The sequence below is a fragment of the Argentina silus genome, assembly GCF_951799395.1.
Source record: "Argentina silus genome assembly, chromosome: 5".
Classification (NCBI taxonomy): Eukaryota; Metazoa; Chordata; class Actinopteri; order Argentiniformes; family Argentinidae; genus Argentina; species Argentina silus.
The window spans coordinates 19,927,975-19,949,480 of NC_139659.1; the positions used below are offsets into that span (position 1 = coordinate 19,927,975).

The 21,506-nt window shown below is 42.0% G+C and overlaps 1 protein-coding gene across 1 annotated transcript in view; it reads right to left on the minus strand.

The window, feature by feature from the left end:
• The window catches only part of dennd1a (DENN/MADD domain containing 1A), a 103,152-nt gene extending 81,917 nt beyond the window's left edge, over nucleotides 1–21,235 (minus strand). Inside the window, exons 1-2 of the mRNA XM_083669354.1 lie at nucleotides 21,117–21,235; nucleotides 15,260–15,324 (exon numbers count right to left, since the gene is read on the minus strand). Coding sequence (XP_083525480.1) covers nucleotides 15,260–15,324; nucleotides 21,117–21,133 — 82 coding nt within the window. The 5' untranslated portion in view covers nucleotides 21,134–21,235. The remainder of the gene's footprint in view (nucleotides 1–15,259; nucleotides 15,325–21,116) is intronic.
• Between the last annotated feature and the right edge of the window lie 271 nt (nucleotides 21,236–21,506).

Here is a 21,506-nt window from a genome sequence, read left to right on the forward strand (position 1 = left end):
GAATAGCCTGTCAGCTCAGAAGTGTGTGTGTGCGTGAGCATGTGAGGGAGCCCACCAGCGCTAGACCCCTGCTCGAGAGGCAGAGAAGAGTTACATGCCGCTCTAACAGGATATTGCACAAGGCCTCTGGTTAAGCCCCCCGGGGCAGCTTTAACTCACAAGGCGGCTTTACCTTGAGCATTAACCCGTCTCCGATGGGTTTTGCTCTCAGCAATGAGACAACTGCACCGTGAGTTACCGACACTGGCTGACAGTGTAGAGCGCCCCACCACAACGACTGCTGCTTAGGCTGGACACTATTGACGTGTCGGTCAATGTGCATTGACAGAAGGAAGGAATTCAATGTCGATTTTAAGACGTTTATTTTTACATTGTACGTGCATACACATGGTGGGATAAAAACAGATCTATTGGATTTCTGCTTAAATCTATGCGCATTCTGACCCTTTCTTTTGTGCCCTTTTTCCCGCAGCAGCTGCTCACCAAATCCTCTTCAGTGATCCTTCTCCCCAGATTGGTACTGTTGCCGTAGATGAGTCGGGGCGGTCAAAATCAGCCTCTACCCACTTCACCTGTTGCCTGGTTTCCCCAGACTTTGTCAACTATCGTTGTCATGCCAAACAGTCTGGCCTCACATCAATCAAAATGTTCATTAATTAATCATGAATGTGGGCGAGGAGAAAAGAGGACTTGATCCTGTTTGGATAATCCCCACAGTTACCCTCCAATCACAAGGGTTATGCAAATACAATTGGAAACCAGTTAAAGGGATGTTCCACCTTTTTGACATTACATTGACGTTACATATTTCACCTCCTTAGATACTCTGTAGTCATATTTTGGGCACCATTCATTCTGGAAACATTCTCCAAAACACCTTGCAGACACTCCAAACCAACTAATATTATGGCAGGCTCCCACTCTGAAAACATTGTCACTTACATAACATAATCATTGTGTTACTATGACAATGAAATGGAATATTACAGTATAACAAAAATTACTTTTCAGAAAAATAATGCAGACAAAGTCTTCAGAGAGAGATTCTGTTATAAATTGGATTGGCGTCTCTGCAAGCGGTATGGTTGATAGAAGTGTGATTACTCTGTACCTGAAAAATGTAACTGAATGTGTAACTGAAAACTGTCTGGTCTAATCAACGCCAGCCACGGTCAGGGCCAAACCAGGAACCAATGTTAAAAAAGGTGGTAGCAGCACCAGAATGTATTCTGAAGTGTACAGAAACATTTTGTCTGCTAAATGGCAAATATTTATATACATACACTTTCACACTGCCAGAGGAGGTAAAGATTATCTTAGTGCACAAACACACATCTCAACCTTTTAATGACGACTCCATCACCAAACACACCCGATTAGGACGATGAGCCCAAAGAAGAAAACAATATTAAAAGAAGCTCACTGCTAGGGCAGATCCAGCCATTACCCGTGTCCTGACCAATTATAGTGAAAAATATAAAGAAAACGGTAAAAACAGACAGCCGTCGATAAGACCATCTGCATTTTTAAAAAGGTATCTCGGGCAAGACCTCCCGGGCCATTTTAATCTCCCCGTGTTTAATTGTGCTCTTTGTGTGAGTACAAACTTGCGGCCTTGGTCCACTGTTCTAATGGGGCCTCTGCTGGATGAACAGAGGCTTGCATTCTGCAGACAGGTCTCTGAGGACAGCTGCTGTGGTAATTAAGGAGGGAAAGCCAAGCGCTGGGGAATCTGGAAGGGAGAAAACATCTACATGAAAGGGAGGAATCAAACGGCCGACCATAGAGCGTGTGCATATACAGATGTGTGTCACACACAAAAGAACATGCGAAGAATCCATTCCATACAATGGTGGACACCAACCATTATGCACATACACACATGAAAGGGATGGATCTAACAGCAGAGGATGAATGTCACGTACACAAAACACAAACGACCCCATGTACACACTAGAGTGTACACAAACATATCTGCATCCATATATTCATATATTCAGCATACAGTACACTAATCACTCAAACATGACCACGTAAAATGAACAGACAGGAATCTCAAGGCTCATCTGGATCTGTAACTGTCAGGACACTTCAGTGGCAGAGCACAAAAAGACCGTGTCCTTGGGTCAGTACCACATGGCAGAAAACTGCTAATGAACCATTCTACAACTTCCAGTGGGAAGTCCTTGTCTAAACAAATCCATCCTTTAGAAGAGTGACAAGATTAAATCAATAAACCTACTGGCCATTGTAAGACACAATGGGTGGTGACCTTGACGACAGCGAGGGATTGATTTCTATCAGATTTATCATGCAGGTAGGATGCTCAGATTCACCAGGCAATATTACATAAAACAGACATGGCTGTGGCCAAGAAAGAAGAGAGAGACAGAAGGAAGGAAGAGGGGTAAAATATGGGAAGGCTTGAAGGAAGGAGAGGGTGTTATTAGATTAGATTAGATTAGATTCAACTTTATTGTCTTTGTGCAGAGTACAAGTACAGAGACAACGAAATGCAGTTAGCGTCTAACCAGAAGTGCAAAATAGCAGAAAGTGCAATGAACAGTATTTACAGGTAGTGCAATAAATGATCAGTAGTAGTGCAGTATAATATAGTAATATAAGCAGTATAATATGGCAGTGCAGTATAGCAGTATGTGAGTAGCAGTGGCATTATAGCAGAATAAATAGTTACAGTATGAGCAGTGTAGCAGCATATGAGCTGTATGGGTAATGCAGTCTAGCAGTATATATGTATTAACAGTAACATGAGGTAGATGCAGAATAAATATAAATATGGAATGCCGTATAAACAGTATAAACAAGTATGTACAGTAGTATTAAAGAAAATATAGGATATGTGCATTATGTGCATTATGAACAGTATGAACAGGTATGTACAGAAGAGCAGTGGTATTGAGTAAGAGAAGGGGAGGGGAGTATAGTGCAATAGTGCAATTGTGTTATGGAAACTGGGGAAACTTATGGAAATTTAGGAAGAGGGGAAGGAGTGGAAATCTTTGAATTAAATTGGAATACTGAATGACTCCACAATTCTAAACACGAGTTTCAAATAAACAATAGAAATATCAAACTGATCATTCATGGTTGTAGGCCTATAAGAGCAAAAAACACAGAAAGATAACCTAGCTAGCAGCTAAACCCATCTTTGAAATGAATCGCCATGGTAACAAGAAAGCGCAGAATTTCACATGCTCCGTCTGAAAAACGGCAGAGAAGAGAAGGTGAACGTCAACCACACAGATATTTGCCATACTAAACTGACTTACAGTTTGAATACTGGCTCTGATTAATCATATGTCGGAAGCATCCTAATGAGCGATGTTGCACATTATCATGTGCAGCGCCACTGCACTCAGATATGCATTCAGAAATCATAATCATAGGTAACTCTAATTTGTTCAAAGGTTTGAAATTGCCCCCACTAAATGGAGATTTTTACATCCCGAATAGGGAGTAAAACGAAGTAGGAAGGAAGGAAAGAAAGGAAGAAAAGAATAGAATAGATTTACTTTATTTTTCCAAATACAAATACAGTTGTATTGAACAAGAGCATGAAAGAAAAAAAGGAAGGAAAGAGAGTAACATTTTTAAAAAGAATGAGTCATCAAACATGGTATGTAAATAAAGGGGCAAAAGGGCGAGGGGTCAAAGACAACAGCAGAAGCAAGGGTCATACCAGGTCACTGTGCTGTGGCTGGACACACCTCAGGGGCCTTGTTCTATTTTTCCCACAACACGCACTAGGGGTCTAGGTAGGACACACCAACATAGTGTGGGGGGAAAAACAAGCACTGCTCAGTAGGGATTCAATTTTCCTTAAATATCTCTCAACATGGTGGGATATTCCCTGGCACCCTGACTCCAACTCAAAGTATTCCCCACCCCACCGAGCTGGTGATTCCGTCACGCGAACCCGAGCAACCTGATGCTCTGGGCTCCACTCCTACTAATAATAGATGGTGACTCCCGAAAAAAACACATGGTAGCAACTTGGCAGGGTCATCCACATTCTCTCACAAGAGATGCTATCCCCATGAAGAAAGGAACTGAATATACTAACGAGCTAGTTCTTCAAAGAAGCTGAGGGGGAAAGTGTTTGCCGAGGAATCACCACAGTAAAACACCTCAGACTTTATTTCTTTGGTGAGTTCATTACAAGTCCAACAATAAGGGTTTTACTCGCCGCTTGTCCACTGTGCATTGAGATGAGTGTCTTGGCTTCTCTTCTTACCTTGCAGGCTTGTGGGATGAAACAGTGAGCTGTCTGATCCAACAGGGCCTCGTCACTTACGGCGCGGCATCTGTCACTCACGCTTCAACAAGAGGCCGGACAAAAGAAAACCCTGGAGCTCACCCCAGCCCCTCTGTGTAAACTCATTCACAAAGTTTCATGCCTCTTATTTGCCTGGTTAAAGGCTAAATTGTTAAGCCCTCCTCCATCCCTCCCTCCCTCTGTTTCACTCTCGCTCCTACCCTATGTTGTTAAGCTGTCGTTGCAGGCCTGTATTTACATGGATTAAGCTCCTTTCACTGGGAAGAAAAGAAGTGGTCTGCTGTTAAGCCCATACAGGCGCTAGTTGGCTACCTCGCCAGAGTGGCCATGGTTAGCGAGCACCCTTCACCCCCTTTTCCTAAGGACAATGTCCATATTGAGGACAATGTCCATATTGTGCCCCTTGGGAGAGGAGTGATTTATGCCAGTGATTCACATGGCATCTTACAATTCCAGTGGGTCCCTGAAGCAAATAAGCCTACCAGCAACTCTAACCTAGACATCAAATCATACATTTGACTCATAAGTTGCAACATTCTAAGTCGGCAGCATAATTCGAGTTAAATATCGACTTATGTACTAGTCATCTCTCATCAAAGGGAAGGGGACAACCACCATAACCAACAAACTAACCAAAAACGCGATGTGGCTCGCCGTTTAGGCTGCTACCTTTGAAGTCCCTGCATCCCCTGTGCCTCGCAGTCTGTGAGTAGACGTCAACAACATCCAAATGTAAAAAGTAGCATTAGTCACAAATTGGGGCTAGGCATGGGAGAGAAAATTCATCTTCTGTCCAAGAGCCTATATGCTATTTTCCTACCCTTCACCAATCCCGCTGCAACCTAAAACTCTGACTCCTGTCTCGGTGAAAATTTGTCACTTAATTCTGTTATATGTTGCATTATCTGTTGATATTATCAAAATACCGCTAAAACATTTCCCCCGTTTCTCCACGCTGTTGTATGTATAAAAGCTGCCCATTTTACAGATAAGAGCTTCATTTAAACGGTAGACAGATTGCGTGAGTAGATACAGATATTTTTAAAACCCGAGTTGGTCCAAGTTATTTCTTGATGTTTAAACAATTCCCTCTCCATTCTTCATCATGAGCTGATCTCTGTTCCACATTTCCACTTTCACGTTTTCATCAAACCGGTGTATAATTTCACCTGATCATGCAGCGCACACAAGTTCTAATATTATTTTCACAGGGCTGCTGGAACACTTCGAGCAACGAGTAGAGCGGCGCAGATTTCAAAAGACATTGCTTGCATTGTGATTGGCACTTATCAATAGATGTGTACATAACATGTCAATTAAAGCTGTTTATGAAGTTCAAAAAGGAGCTGATAATGAGTCGGTTGCCGGTTTCTTGGCTCCTCGCTTGTGGAACACACTGGCGCTAGTTTTAGCAGTGAGCAGTAACATCGGTGAACTGCTAACCTTGCAGGACGTAAATTATTTTGGCCCGACAGATAACCTTTGAGTTTGACACCGTGGTTTACTATAGAAGCGGTGCACCGTGACATTCCTACCCCTGACGTGGTTGTTCCTGTTGTCACCGCACTGGTGTTTCATCTCAGCTGTGCAGCCATCAATCAACGAAGCACGTGTTTGGCAAGTTCACACGACAGTTTGCGTCATGGCATCGAATCGCTAAATGAAATTCCCTGTCTCTGATTCCCGATCCAGCATTTTAGGCCAATATCAGACCGATTCCAATGTTCAATATGGCATCGTGCATCTCTACCATGTACTGTATGGGATGGGGCTGAGCCTAGACAACCTCTCAGACAGGGGGACAAACAAAGCCTGTCCTGGGGAGAGGGATGAAGATGTCAAAAAGTATTTTGCCTAAAGGGGAACTAACTGGCAGGGGTATGTATGGGGGGGGGGGGGGGTAGAGTATGTATCGAGGGGGGGGGGGGGGGGTAGAGTCTGCAGCCTGGCGTGGCGTTCACTCGTTCTATCGCTTTTTTCTGCTCAATAAAGCGCTGAAGAGCAAATAAGCGCAGTCTTCCAGCTGAAGGAGCTGGGAGCTCTGCAAACAAAACATGCCCGGCTTAATCCCCTCCTCCGAGTCTGCGGGGCAGAGAGAGAGACTGTGTGTGTGTGTGTGTGTGTGTGTGAGAGAGAGGGAGAGACAGCGAGCTGGGGTGAGGGGTTTTGTTGTAAATAGCCAGCTTAACGGTCAGGCAGGGGTTAAAAACGAGTGCGAGGAAAAAGCAAATGGACCTAAATCATGCAGAACACATTGATTGTCAGCTGTAGGGGCTATGCGCCATGTTCGGGTCACTACTGCTCAGGATCACTCTGATTGCATCAACGCAAATTGGACAAATTGGGATGCGGGCGCAGTGTTGGGGCAGCTTGTTGACCTAGCGTCGAGATGAGATGTAGGCTAGACATGTATTTACCAACACGACCCAGGAAAACCAATTGGTTGTTTTTAAGAACAGGCTTATAAAACTGAACAACAGATCTTATGATACATCAGATGTTGATAGATGTAAACGGGATAATCTTCGTTATTACAATGACAGCCAAGTTCAGAAAGGCACAGACACACGCACGCACGCACGCACGCACGCACGCACGCACAGCTGACAGAAAAGGCCTAGCTGCAGCAGTATAAAAACCATGAAGTTCTCACACACAAACACACACACATTAAATTGCGTGCACTGACGTTTATAATCAGGGCTCTAGCTGTTTTCACAACTGCTTTAGGATAAACGTTCCAATTACCGTCTTGTCCACTAAGGAAAAGATGCCAGCTAGGCTCTCGTTAGATGCTAAGTCGGATCCTTGGGACGACCCTGCTATTCACCCTAATCCTTACCCTGTTTTAAACCTCAACTTCAATCGGGTGACATCAGAGTATGGCTATCCCAAGCATCCCACTTAGCATTTACCTATGCTCTCTCTCTCACTTCATATCTCTCTCGCTCCCAATAACTCACCCCCCCTTTCTCCCATCCCTCTCTCTCTCACATTCCACTCTCTCTCCTCTCCTTCTCCCTACGTCTCTCTCTCTCTCGCCCCCTTTGCCTTAGCTAGCAGCAGTGGCCAATTCAGATGTAAATGCTGCCTTCTTTTGCCATAACTCTGATTAACTCTCCCTCAGTTAATAGTTTCCTTGTTAACAAAAGCATCCCCCCCCCCTTACCCCCTTACACCCTCTTACACCCCCTTAGAGCAAGGAAAGAGGAGGAGCACAGAGGCAGGCCAACTCTCTTTGGCATATAATACAGCCATGAGCCCTTGCCTCTCTTGTTCTGCAAATATCCAACAGGCAGAGGTTTAATGGCAGACTAAGAAAGGAGAGAGAGAGAGAGAGAGAGAGAGAGCAAAGGGAGAAGAGATAGAACTGGGGTGGGGGCAGAGAAAGCAGAGGGGAGATTGAGGGGAGAGAGACAAAGAGAGGGAGAGAGTTCGCTGAATAAAAAGGGTAAAGAGTCTTTGGACGTGTCGTTTTAGCTTGCTCAAACCACAGGAATATTCCCAACGAAACAGTGTGCGGCCACACAGAAACAGTTCAAATGCGAGTTTGACTCCTTTCAACTTTTGACGTACATGAAACAGACAGACAAACGACAGATGGCAAACCGTAGTCTCCTGTCATCCCCCAGTGTGTTTGACTGACACAGAGTCTGCGTGGTTGTGGTCATAAGGAGGAAGACCGTCCAAGACGATGACTAATAAAAAATAAATAGTGCTCTGATAACATTTTTGGAAACTGATCCCTGTACCAAGCATTCTCCCTTCAGGATTGCCATTGTAAGGAACCCTACTGTCACATTAACCATGTGACTTCACAATACACAAAACATAAAATTAAGCAAATGATAACACATACATGCTTTATTTCATACTCACATTTGTTAACTGTAGTTAGGAATTAAGATGTTTAGCAATTTAGTCAAATTTCTAAAGATTTTGTCACATCTTTGAGCATCAGGGTGTGGCCCGAGTACAACTTTGTTCCCCGGGCCAGAAGTAGGCAGGCTCCATTCCTAAGCCTTATCTTTACCATGAAATGGCCAGACCGGCCAGTATGTGGTGTGGCTCAGTTATGACTTAATATAACTGGACCAGATATGGGCCGGGTCTTGTTGCTTAAGGCTTAGATGTGGTAACCGTATCTGGCCCATTTCTGAGCCATAATTCCAAGTCGTGACTGGGCCATATCCACATGTTGGCTAAGATTTAGAATTTTCCTGGTGATGACTGGGCTTAGGTATGGCCACCAGAGCCGGTCCACTTCTGGCAATCAGATCTGGCTTACTTAAAATGTTGCATTCATGACAAGTCGGAAACTCAGAACCTTGAGTTAAAATTAACTAAAGTTATTTGCGTAGAGCAGTAACAGCAGTCATCTCCTATTGGTTGGTTCCAAGTTGGAAATATCTGAGTTTGCTAGTTCTGACATGACATGAATGCAGTTTCTCCTGGCCCAAAGACTACTTTCCAAATAAGAATTCATCTGATTATTACATTAAGTATCACAAGCGTATCATTTAAGGGAGCCTTAATTTAGAACAAGTTATGTTTTCATGGACACTTCATAAAATTATGTCAGACATGGAATGTGTGTCTGCAAAATTGCATATTATTAACTCAGAGCGATATTATGTTTCTCAGTGGATTCCGTGCATTTCAGCAGGACGCTATATGGACACAGCGTGCTCACAAAGAGCGCAGTTTGTGTCAATCATTTTCCGCTCTGGCACTGAGTTTACGTTGAACGTATTTCACATGATTGAAATGACAGAAATGACATGAATCAATCAAAAAATGTTACATGCCATGTGCAATGACGAGAATAAAACTAAATTATATTTTCACTGTTTTACTGCCCATATCCAACGAGTCATTTGTAGTTGCCTACTGTCTGTATTTGACTGTTCTTTTTCACCCCTGTTCGTTATATCACATATCATAGTTGGCTACAAATTAAGTACTTTCATATAGGGGTCATATAATCGCTGCCAGTTGTTGCCATGTTACGATGCAGTTGTCATAGAGAACATAAGCATTGACAAGTTTCTCTGTCTTAACTCACTCCTTAATCCATAAGCAAAGTCCCAACTGTCACACAGTACTGGTCCCCCACTATTAGACCAAAGATGGCTGAGTAACTATAGGAACATATCAGGGCCACATTCCTCATACCAGAGCTGGCCCATGAGCAAAGTTCCAACTGTCACCCAGTATTGGTCCCACACATTTACACCAAAAGTGGCCCAGTAATGACAGGAAAGTGTCAGGGCCGGTTATCACATCCTAGAGTTGGCCCAAAATTCTAACTCTCACCCAGGGCTGGGCCCCCCACATTCGGACCTGGTCTGGTCCATATAATACTTGCAGTTTCCAGCACTCCAATATGTGCCACCACAAGACCAGATCTCGCCCACAAATGTTAACAATTATTGTGACCAATAGTATTGTGCATCTGAACAGAGTAACATCGACATAACTTTCATACACCCACAATACACAGTACCTGTACACACAGACACAATCATGCACAATACACTCCCTCTCACAAGCACACTCAAACACAACATCCCCATCAGGGATGTAGTGGTAGAAAAAACACTGGGTAGACGCTGGACACCAGAGAAAACGATAAACATAACGTTTTGACGTAAAAAAAACGTCAAAACCTGCTAATTTTCCTAAAAGATTGGTAAACTATAAACACTATTCACTCCAAAAAAGGTGCGTAAATGGCGTTTACCCTTCACTTCATCACTGATCCCCATATACTTGTATACACACACACACACAACTGTTGCTGTCAGTTAGAGGCTGGGCACACCCTCTCGGGCCCTGAGAAAATGACAACAATGGAACACAGCTGTGTGTAAGGCAATACTTTAAACACACACCCCCCTCAAGCTGGAAACACACAAGCCGGCCGAGCGGCAGGGACATCTCTCTAATGCCCACACCTATTTTTGGAAACACGGTCACAGACACACACGCATGCACGCACACAACCACACCAGTACGTACGTGCACACACAGGCGCTTATACAGACACACGCGGTTCATTTATGTTGATCACTTTTCATGAGAGGGGTTCTACAGTGAAGACTATGTGAGAAAGACTGAATTCATCATTTAGCTACAATGCATTATTGCCTCAAATTGTATTTGAATACATGATTGTATTCTGATGATCTACTGACCGAACATTGGCTTGTTTAATCCATTAAAATCATGAAGATGACACTGTACGTGAGTTGAGTTGGTGCTTTAATTTACGAGAGGGCAGTTCAGAGAAAAATGACCCATAAGGACCAAAATAAAATTCATCAGAGCATATCAAATTGCTTAAATGAAAGAGTTTATATATTGGGGAAATTAAGTGAGAAATATCTTTCTCAACCAACTTCCATCATAAGAATAGGGATAAACGAAGGCTTTGATTTGACTGGTCAAACATATGGAAAAGCATCTAAGAAAACATCTACCAGAAAAAGTATTTGAAGGTGTTTAGAAAAACATCAAACCTCATTAATGTTCAACTATAGACCCTGGTCAACTAATCCTAATAACACTTATATTTAATTTTTAGGAAATGATTTGGCTTCTGTAAGTGTAAGAATCATTGCCCAGTCTCTGGGTTATTCTGTTACCAAAAAACAATAAGAAGTATAGGTAGACCTACCAAATACTTGTAGTGTTTTTACTGATATTGATTTTGTTTATGAATAGATAACTGATAGATAGATAGATAGATAGATAGATAGATAGATAGATAGATAGATAGATAGATATAGATAGAATGAGTCTGGGGTAGTTCAGTGGAGTGGGTAGAAAGTTGGTTGGTTAGTGGTTGAGAGTGGTCTCAGTGGGGTAGAACTGGTAGCCAAGAGAGTGCATTGTTGTGTAATCATTCTAAGAATGTGTTCTGTAGGTCTCCTGTTGTTTTTATTCAAGAGTTATAAAGGTTTTATAGCAGTTGCAGTAACAATGGGGCTCTCAGAATGTTGGCCTAAATCAATATTCCACCATGTTAAAACAGAGGTTGTTTTTGAGTTACAAAAAGCTGAATAGTTTAAAAAGTATAAGAATTAGAAAAATATAAATGTATGCAACTTAAGTTAGATCTCTCTCTGAACGTTTTAAACTTGGATTGGTGTGAATATATTAAATGCTGTAGGAGGAGTAGCATACTGAATAGAATTGGAATAAGAAGAAGAAAAAGTAGGATAAATAACAATAGTTGGACTTGCTGAAGCAAGCCCACTAATTACTGAAATTGAATTGGCTACATTCACTTATTGTGCAGATTGTACAGAACCTAAAAGGGTTCTTCGGCTGTGCCTTTAAGGAACCCTTTTGGGTTCCATGTAGAACTCTTTTGGGTTCCAGGTAAAACCCTTTTCACAGAAGGTTCTACATAGAACCCAAAAGGGTTCTACATGGAAGCTAAAAGGGTTCCAAAAGGGTTCTTCCACAGGTACAGCGGAAAAAAGGGGGAAGTATCTTTTAAAGGGTGGGAAGTAAATCATAAATCATAAAAGGGGGAAGTAAATCATACAACAATAGTTACAAAATACTGCATCAAAATCCTCACCAAGCACCACATCAACATCCTCATCTCATTAAATTAAGACGTAATTGTTGTTGAGTACAGTGGGAAAAGCAAAGCCAGCACACAGAGCGAACTTCCATTGACAACGATGAGCTACAAGTTGCAAACTTCTACAAAAAGGACATCAAGGAAATTATTTTCATCATGAAAGAGCGCACTGACACATATGGTATGGTGTCACTAAGACAGATTCTTAGGTTCCTTCGGTGGCAGACAATAAAGAACGTTTTCATTTTGCAGAGGCAGACCTCTGAGGCAAACCCAAGCAGATTGGGTGTGTCTGTACATGACACAGGCCTACTTGCATTTTAGTTTTTCTAAATCATTTTTTTGCTGCCAGAAGTGTATCATTGGTATAACGAAGTAAGCACCTTGATCTGGCACACCAGGTAAGCAGTTATGTGGTGGCCATAGAGAATGCAACAACAACAGTCCAACAGGGTTGAGATTCAACCTCACTAAGGAGGATACTGAGCCAAGGGACTTCGCCCATTACTAGTTGCAGTCATGGTTGAAGTCATAGTATCCACTATAGGAATGCATAGGCTAATACAATGAATAATATCACATGGCTCAATATCAATACCTACATTATGGCTTAACATCTTGTAATCAACCTCTAGCATTATGCATTCCTTATGTTATTGCTGTCATAAAATATGGTGTATGACAGTAATTTACCAGGTCTGAATAACTCCCTGGTAATTCCAATAAACAACACTTCATCTTGTCAGACATGTTAGTAGGTACGGTAGATAGCTAGATACAATTACTGAGAAACTTACCTTATGTTTATTGCAAACCCTTACTGTTAACTGGTGTAGGCAGCTAGCTACTAGTGGTTGACCAGGTCAGAAGATTCACAATGACAGCTCAAAGAGAAACAGTTATTTTATAGGCTATACTGTCGACTGTATCTTTCGTGATGTACATTGCTACCTTTTAGGATTCAAGGCAGATTGTAGGAAATGGCTGTTACAGCTGTTTCAAAAAAGCAAAAAGTGCTCCAGCTTCCAGAGAGCCCCTTGCACTTATGCAATTAAAATACTCTTCTTTCAGTCCACATTTGAATTATTTCTTTTGAGAAATTATTTTAGATGTTACAGTAGGCCTTTTTAAACTAGTGTAAATAGAATACAAAATAAATAAAACCAAGGTTAACAGGCACTTGAGCATGAAGGTTATCATACAGTCAAATTCTCATACCGTGACACTCATATTTGTACAGTGCATTCGGAAAGTATTCAGACCTCTTCACTTTTTCCACATTTTGTTATGTTACAGCCTTATTCTATAATTGATTAAATTCATTTTTTCCCCTCATCAATCTACACCCAATACCCCATAATGAGAAACCAAAGCAGGTTTTTTGAAATGTTAGGGTTAGGGTTAGTTAAAATAAAAAACTGACATTTACATAAGAATATAGACCCTTTACTCTTACTTTGTTGAAGCACCTTTGGCAGCGATTACAGCCTCAAGTCTTCTTGCATTCCTTATGATAACACATACATGCTTATTTTTTAGGTATGACGCCACAAGCTTGGCACACCTGTATTTGGTGTGTTTCTCCCATTCTTCTCTGCAGATCCTCTCAAGCTCTGTCAGGTTGGATGGGGAGTGTCGGTGCACAGCTATTTTCAGGTTTCTCCAGAGATGTTCGATCGGGTTCAAGTCCGGGCTCTGGCTGGGCCACTCAAGGACATTCAGAGACTTGTCCCAAAGCCACTCTTGCGTTGTCTTGGCTGTGTGCTTAGGGTCGTTGTCCTGTTGGAAGGTGAACCTTCGCCCCAGTCTGAGATCCTGAGCGCTCTGAAGTAGGTTTTCATCAAGGATCTCTCTGTACTTTGCTCCGTTCATCTTTCCCTTGATTCTGACTAGTCTCCCAGTCCCTGTCGCTGAAAAACATCCCCACAGCATGATGCTGCCACCACTATGCTTCACCGTAGGGATGGTATTGGCCAGGTGATGAGCGGTGCCTGGTTTCCTCCAGACGTGACGCTTGGCGCTTCAGGCCAAAGAGTTCAATCTTGGTTTCATCAGACCCGAGAATCTTGTTTCTCATGGTCTGAGAGTCCTTTAGGTGCCTTTTGGCAAACTCCAAGCGGGCTGTCATGTGCTTTTTACTGAGGAGTGGCTTCCATCTGGCCACTCTACCTATAAAGGCCTGATTGGTGGAGTGCTGCAGAGATGGTTGTCCTTCTGGAAGGTTCTCCTATCCCCACAGAGAACTCTGGAGCTCTGTCAGAGTGACCATTGGGTTCTTGGTCACCTCCCTGACGATGGTCCTTCTCCCCCTATTGCTCAGTTTGGCCAGCCGGCCAGCTCTAGGAAGTTTTTGTGGTTCCAAACTTCTTCCATTTAAGAATGATGGAGGCTACTGTGTTCTTGGGGACCTTCAATACTCAACATTTTGTTGTACCCTTCCCCAGATCTGTGCCTCGACACAATCCTGTCTCTGAGGTCTACGGACAATTCCTTCAACCTCATGGCCTGGTTTTTGCTCTGACATGCACCGTCAACTGTGGGACCTTATATAGCCAGGTGTGTGCCATTCCAAATCATGTCCAATCAATTGAATTTACCACAGGTGGACTCCAATGAAGTCGTAGAAACATCTTAAGGATGATAAATGGAAACAGGATGCACCTGAGCTCAATTTCGAGGGTCATAGCAAGGGTCTGAATACTTATGTAAATGTATTTATTGTTTTTTATTTTTAGTAAATTAGCAAACATTTCTAAAAACCTATTTTCGCTTTGTCATTATGGGGTATTGTGTTTAGATTGATGGGGAATAATAATGAGGTTGTAACATAACACAATGTGGAAAAAGTGAAGGGGTCTGAACACTTTCTGAATGTAGTTGTATTGTAATGTATTTCTTCTTATGCAAAGTTATGAAACTTATTGGTCTTTAATCAATAAGTTAATCTTTCGAGTTCTGATACTCAAAGTTCAGTCCTCGGAATTGGCATTGAAAAAGTGGTATCGGTAATCCCTAATAACAACCTATACCATCTATAACACGTCTTTTGTAATTCCATTCTTTCACTAATCCATTTAAACATTCCTGCTTATTGTTTTGAATTGGATTGCATTTACAGCCATAAATGAAATAACTTGCATATAATGCTATTACCAAGGGCGTTCAGTGGCGTAGCACACTAAGGTGCATACCATATTATCACAAGGTCCCTGGTTCGATTCCGGCCATCGACATATCCTGCATGTCATCCCTCCTCTCTCTCACCCATCCTTCCTGTCAATCTCTACGGTCTCTGTCCCAATAAAGCAGAAGTGCCCTAAAATATATATATATATATATATAATGCTATTACCGGGGTGACTTACCAGAGCCTATTGTTCCTGGGTGTGTCACCTCCACGTAGACCTCAAAAGTGGACTCCGGGCTGTCCCTGAAACAAGAGGTTAAAGGTCAGCTGGTCTTTTTATGACATGAGTAGTAGGGCATAGGGGTGTGCAGAGCTTGTTGTACTTGTGTCCGTATCCCTTTATTAGGACTTGATTCTTGTACAGATGATCAGACAATCGGGAGTGCGATTTAAATGCTTAAAATGATGAGGCTGTGTAAGGACGGATAGCGAGCCCGTCACTTTTTCTCCTCGCAAACTGAAATGGGGCGAGCAGAGATGGGCATGATAATGATGACAGACTCTGTCAACTTTGATAACAAATAATATATTCTATTTATTATGTTTTTATTGATTCTATACAGTATTCCCACAGTTTCAGAAGCGTAATTGTTTTACCAACCAAGTTCTGCCATAACCACTCCCCCGATTGCATCACAGCTCTACAAATCAATTTCAATGGATAGCATTGTTTCTCCATTATAGAACACTCTGACCCGTACATGTCAGCTGGAAGAGCAAGTGAGCGAGCAGCTGGCCCGGGGGTCATTCCTCCCGCGCTTGCTGAGATCTCCTACAATATTTGGATGTCAGTGACAGTCAAATACACAGAGGGAACATGAGAGAAATATCCTCTTGCTTATGTCCTCTGATTGTTCAGTGGCTAGCTATATGATGTCGCCTAAACAATAGAAACCCCCTGACATGCATGGCACAGCAAACCCAAAACCAATGAATACAAAGGACACACACCGTGTAGCCAGATTAATAAAAACTACAGTAGCAGCATATAGCATCCTCCATTGAGTAGACTTTTTGATTGACTAAGACACAGAGACAGTCCTACACCTCCTAGACATTAATTCACACATTGCCTAATGCCTATAGGCACACTAATACACAAGCACCTCACAGCAAAGTTCAGAATCAGAATTATTTTATTTGGCCAAGTATATTTGTACATACAGGAAATTGACTTGGTGAGGTATCCATTTATTAGGACTTGATTCTTAATTCTTTCTCAAAGATAACGCTCCATAGACTTCAAGCCATTTTTTGTTAAAGTTCTGATTAAAATTCATGTTGAAATGTAGCACGTAACTTTTTGGGTTTGTAGGCCTACATAATTAGACTAAGGGGCTGCGGAAGGCTTGGCCACATTTTGAGAATGGACTCGACCAGCGAGGTCGAAGATGCCCGCTCACAGATTGTTTGTTAGTAGTGGAAACTAAGGGGGAAACTCTCCAATCACTGATCTCGTCTCGGAGAAACGACGCTATACAATGAAATTGATTTGTAGACCTGTGAACTGACCTGGGTGTGGTTATGGCAGAACTTGGTTGGGAAAATAAATTACGCGTTTTGGAAGGTCGCCTCTTTTAACTGAGGTAAACACAGACTGCTGCTGCACGTCATCCGTTCACCTTTGAACGAGGTGGTGGAAAGGAGGAGTATAGGCTGGTGCCGGTATCAAATTGGTATACCTACACCGTAATACCTTTAAAAACGTTTTCAACAACTCTTTCCCTCCCCTCATGTGAGTGTAATTTGATCCCACCATGCTAGCTCAAGAAGCGCAGTCAGTGAGTGCATTTGTTTACTTAGCTTCAGCAATGATTCAAGTATTTTTTTGTATGTATGTATAGATTGTATTGGTTTATGCCCCCGTCACCTAGCAAAATAGTTTGTAAAGCTATCAGCGTCATTAGGCAGACCAGCATGTCAGTTTAGCTGCATCACTTGTTTTGCATATTTTCAAATTATGTTTACAGAATTTTGGCATTAACATTCCGCGTGCTCATGGAGAAATGATTCACATCTCCATAAGCCTGCTAGCAATATGGGCTTCAGCAGATGTGATTGCTGCCACTTGTTGCAGTTCTGTGTGACAAGAGTATTGCAGATGGACCCACGGCTGAAAGAAAATGGCTGTAAACATTTTAACCATCAAACGGGTTTCGCTGCACTGGTGCAGTTCACAAATCACAAATCATGCTGATGTAGCAGGCAAAGTAAAATCAGTCTCGTTTTATTGAAGTGCATCTTGTTGAGGTGCCATAACCTGCAAAGATATAGCCTGACGAGGCCATATTCTATACAGGCATTTTAACACAGTTATGGTTATCAGGCTAGCATTGATAAGCCAAGGAGGGGCACAGTATCACTGTGCACAGTGCTAACTCAAACAGAACAGTGAAGAGAAGAACTATTGCATGGCACTAAAAGTATTGGGACAAGTGTTTCTGGTTAGTCAGGTGTGTTCCGTCACCTAATTTGTGCAGGCATAAAGAGGGCTGTCAACATCTAGTATTGATTCTATTCTTTATGCTTTCCTTTGTAGTCTGCTATTGGTGTCTGTCAACATGAAGACCAAAGAGTTGTCACTGCAAGTAAAGGAAGCCATAAACTATCATAAAACCTTAGGCTTGCCAACAACAACAGTTTGGAACATCATTCGAAAGAAGAAAAACACTGGAGAGCTCAGCAATCGCAAACAGCCTGGTAGGCCAAGGAAGACTTCTACAGTGGATGACCAAAGAATCCTCACCATAATTAAGAAAAACCCCACAGTGGATGACCAAAGAATCCTCACCATAATTAAGAAAAACCCCAAAACGACTGTCCCACAGATCAGAAACACTCTCCAGGAGGTAGGTGTGAATGTGTTAGAGATTACCTCCACAGAAGACTTCAACAGCAGAAATACAGAGGCTACACTGCAAGGTGTAATTCACTAGTTAGCAACAGAAACCGGATAGCAAGATTACAGTTGGCTAAAAAGTACTTGAGAGAGCAGAGTTCTGGAAAAAGGTCTTGCGGACAGAGGAGACAATGATTAACATGTACCAGAGTGATAGCAAGAGCAAAGTTTGGAGAAAAAGGGATCTGCCCAAGATTTAAAGCATACCACCTCATCTGTGAAACGTGGTGGAAGGGGTGCTATGGTTTGGGCATGTATAGCTGCCACAAGAACTGGCTAACTTGTCTTAATTGATGATGTTACTGCTGACAGCAGCAGCCGAATGTATTCTGTAGTGTACAGAAATGGTGAAAGGAGCCCTGAAATAGGGGGAGAGTATGTATAAAAGAAAATTGATTCATATTTGTTTATTGGTGTAAATACTATTTTTAAATACGAGCATTCTCCCATCACTCTGTCCAGTTCAATCCATGACAGATCAATGAATGGGCAGTTCCATGTAAAAGGACCCATGAGGATCAGAATGTGAAATACATTTGGGTGTCAAATTAAAGCTATAGTCTGAGTCTATATATTGGAGAAATTAAGTCAAAAATACATTTGTCAACCATCTTCCATCATAAAAATATGTTCGGAACGCCTGGGGAAATCCTTTGCAGAAAGTAGCTACAAATGGGTGGAAACCTGTTTGAAATGAGTGACGCCTCACCACATCACAAACTAACCAAACACCTAACCTAATACCTTCATCGACTAGATTGTGTGTATAGAGCACACAAAATAGTCCGACCTGGTCGAAAAAGAGTCAAGACAACGCATGTGGTGGAGGGTTTTTCGAATGTAACATCCAATGAAATTGCGAGCACATTCTCGCATCGCTTCATCCAGGTTCAATCCAAGCCAGATCAGCTAATCTAAAATTCTCTACACCTCCAAAAGAGGCGTGAGAACGATGTGATTTGGAGGTATGGCTACGTGAGACTACCAAATCGGTAATAGAATTACTGAAATGTAATTGGCTACATTGGCCTGTGGGAGAACCCTTTAAGGAACCCTTTTGGGTTCCATGTAGCACCCTTTTGGGTTCCATGGGGTTCCCTTTTCAGATGGTTTTACATGGAACCCAATACGGTTCTACATGGAACTTAAGAGGGTTCCAAAAGGGTTCCACAGGGACAGCCATATCAACACCCTTATCTCATGCTCCAATAAATGGAGACTTAATTGTTGTTGAGTAGTAGGGAAAGCAAAGCCAGCAAATCACACAAATACAGTGTATTCAGTAAGTATTCACCCCCCTTGACTTTTTCCACATTTTGTTGCGTTACAATCAGACTTTAAAATAGATTTTGTCACAAAATATCCTATAATGTCAAAGTGAAAATAAATGTTTTGAAATGTTTACTAATTATTTAAAAATGTCTTTAACAAGTCACTCAATAAGTTGAATTGAGTCCATCTGAGTGCAAGGATAATAGTTAATGTGATTTCAGAATGAACATCTTATATATAATATGTTTTATAGGGTCTCTGATTTGCATAAGAATAATTTACAAACTGTGTGAATCAGGTTGTCATTACAAACTGAGCAAATGGAGAGGAACAAAACTGCTCAAGAATGCTACCCTGAGGCCTGGGGAGACTTACAAAAATCTACAAAGCTGAATGGCAGAAGAAGAGAAGAAAAAGCACAGTCGATGGGACATCATCTCAGTCACTCTACAAAATTGGGCTAGACAACCGAGTGGACAAAGAGATACCACAAAGAAAGTGACTGGAAATGTGTTTATTTGGTTTTACTACAAAGCATTTAGTGCAAATCCAGCACATGTAATGCAGTTTCAGCTCATCTCTTGTGCGAAGAATAGTGGTAGCTGCATCATGTTATGGGTATGCTTGTCACTGGCAGGGACTGGGGAGTTTGTAAGGATCAAGAGAAAATTATGAAATGAGCTGAGTTGGTAGTAACAGTCTAGCTATCTCGATACAAACGCATACTTGCTACATTACATCCAGCTAGAAATGTAACAACCACAGCACAGTCGGTAGTAGCCGGATAGCACCTCCTCTATACAGTCCTATGGACAGGTAGTCTGTGACTTAAAATGACCCTGCCTAGCCACAGTTTGTAATAAAGTCCTTCGTTCACTCACTTTCATTATTACTCTGGTGGTTGTCTTCTTTGGCAGGCATAAAGCTTGCCAAATGTGCCTTCCAAAAAATAAATAACGGCACTTTTATCTACTCAAGGGGTATACTATACGGAAGCGAGGTAAGGGAGTTAGCGAGCTAACTTTAGCTCCAACTCTGGATTGTGTCAAAGTTAGCTCGCTAACTCACTTTACTTGCTACTAAATTACTTTGCAAGAGAAATTTGGCAAGCTTGATGTCCGTCAAATGGCACAACCACCCGACAGTGAAAAGATTTTATTACAAACTGTGGCTTCATTTTTATATCGACATATGACAAATATTGGGGCTGTTGAGTAGCCTATTCATTTGGTACTGCAATTGGGAAATAGTTGGTAATGCTATAGTGGCATCTGCAGACTCGCAATGTTATACATTCTACAGCATCAGTGTTTTTGTTCAGTGACAGTGAAAAGCGAGACAAATAGGGCAACGATGTACTTACTAGCAAAAAAAACAGTGAGGAGGAGGTTGTAACTGACACATTGTATCTTGCATATGCACATTGTATATGCCCACATAAGTAACATTAATGCCATTATAGTTAATTACGCAGATGCTGTTACAGTAGCCTAATAATTATCGCTACATGTGTTATTTTCAGTCAGCCAATATTAGCCCTGCATGGGTGTAAAACCGGATACCTTTCTCCAATGTTTACATACCCTTTACCTTGTGGGCTACGCTTCGGGACATATTGACAATACAGTTGTGTGTAGGCTACACAAATCAGAGTTCTCTATAGCAGTGTCTGATATACACATAGTCCTAATGAGAAGAGATGGCTATTCTTTCATCACTCGGATAACGGGTGTTAAATAAGTCCTTATGTCTGTCGCAACAAGTCCAGGCCTTGCACTGCCCCTCTCTCCCACAATGACTCGTGAGAACCATTTACTTACATTTCGGTCACTAAAGGCAAAGGCAACAAATAAATGACGCTTACTTGATACGTGACCCCATCTTTATTTCTCACAATATCCGAACCTAGCGTCGTATGTATGGGGCGTTGACCCGGTTTCGTGGGCTATTTTCCTGATAACCCGTCAGACAATCCTGGGTAACGCCATGGTCTCCACGCGCGGATCACACTACCACCCTACACTGAGCTGTATGGGAGTTGTAGTTCTGTTAAAGGAAAATAAGTCAGCCTTTTACATCGCGCTCTGCCCCACTATCAACTACATATACCACAATACTTATATTCAGCTACGTTTGAATCGCATGATGCTGGCCAGAAGAACTGTAACAGTCAAATCAAATGACTGGACCAGAATATGCATCATCACCATTATTCACAGTTTGCACAATAATTGTCAGTCCCTTCAACGAGGAA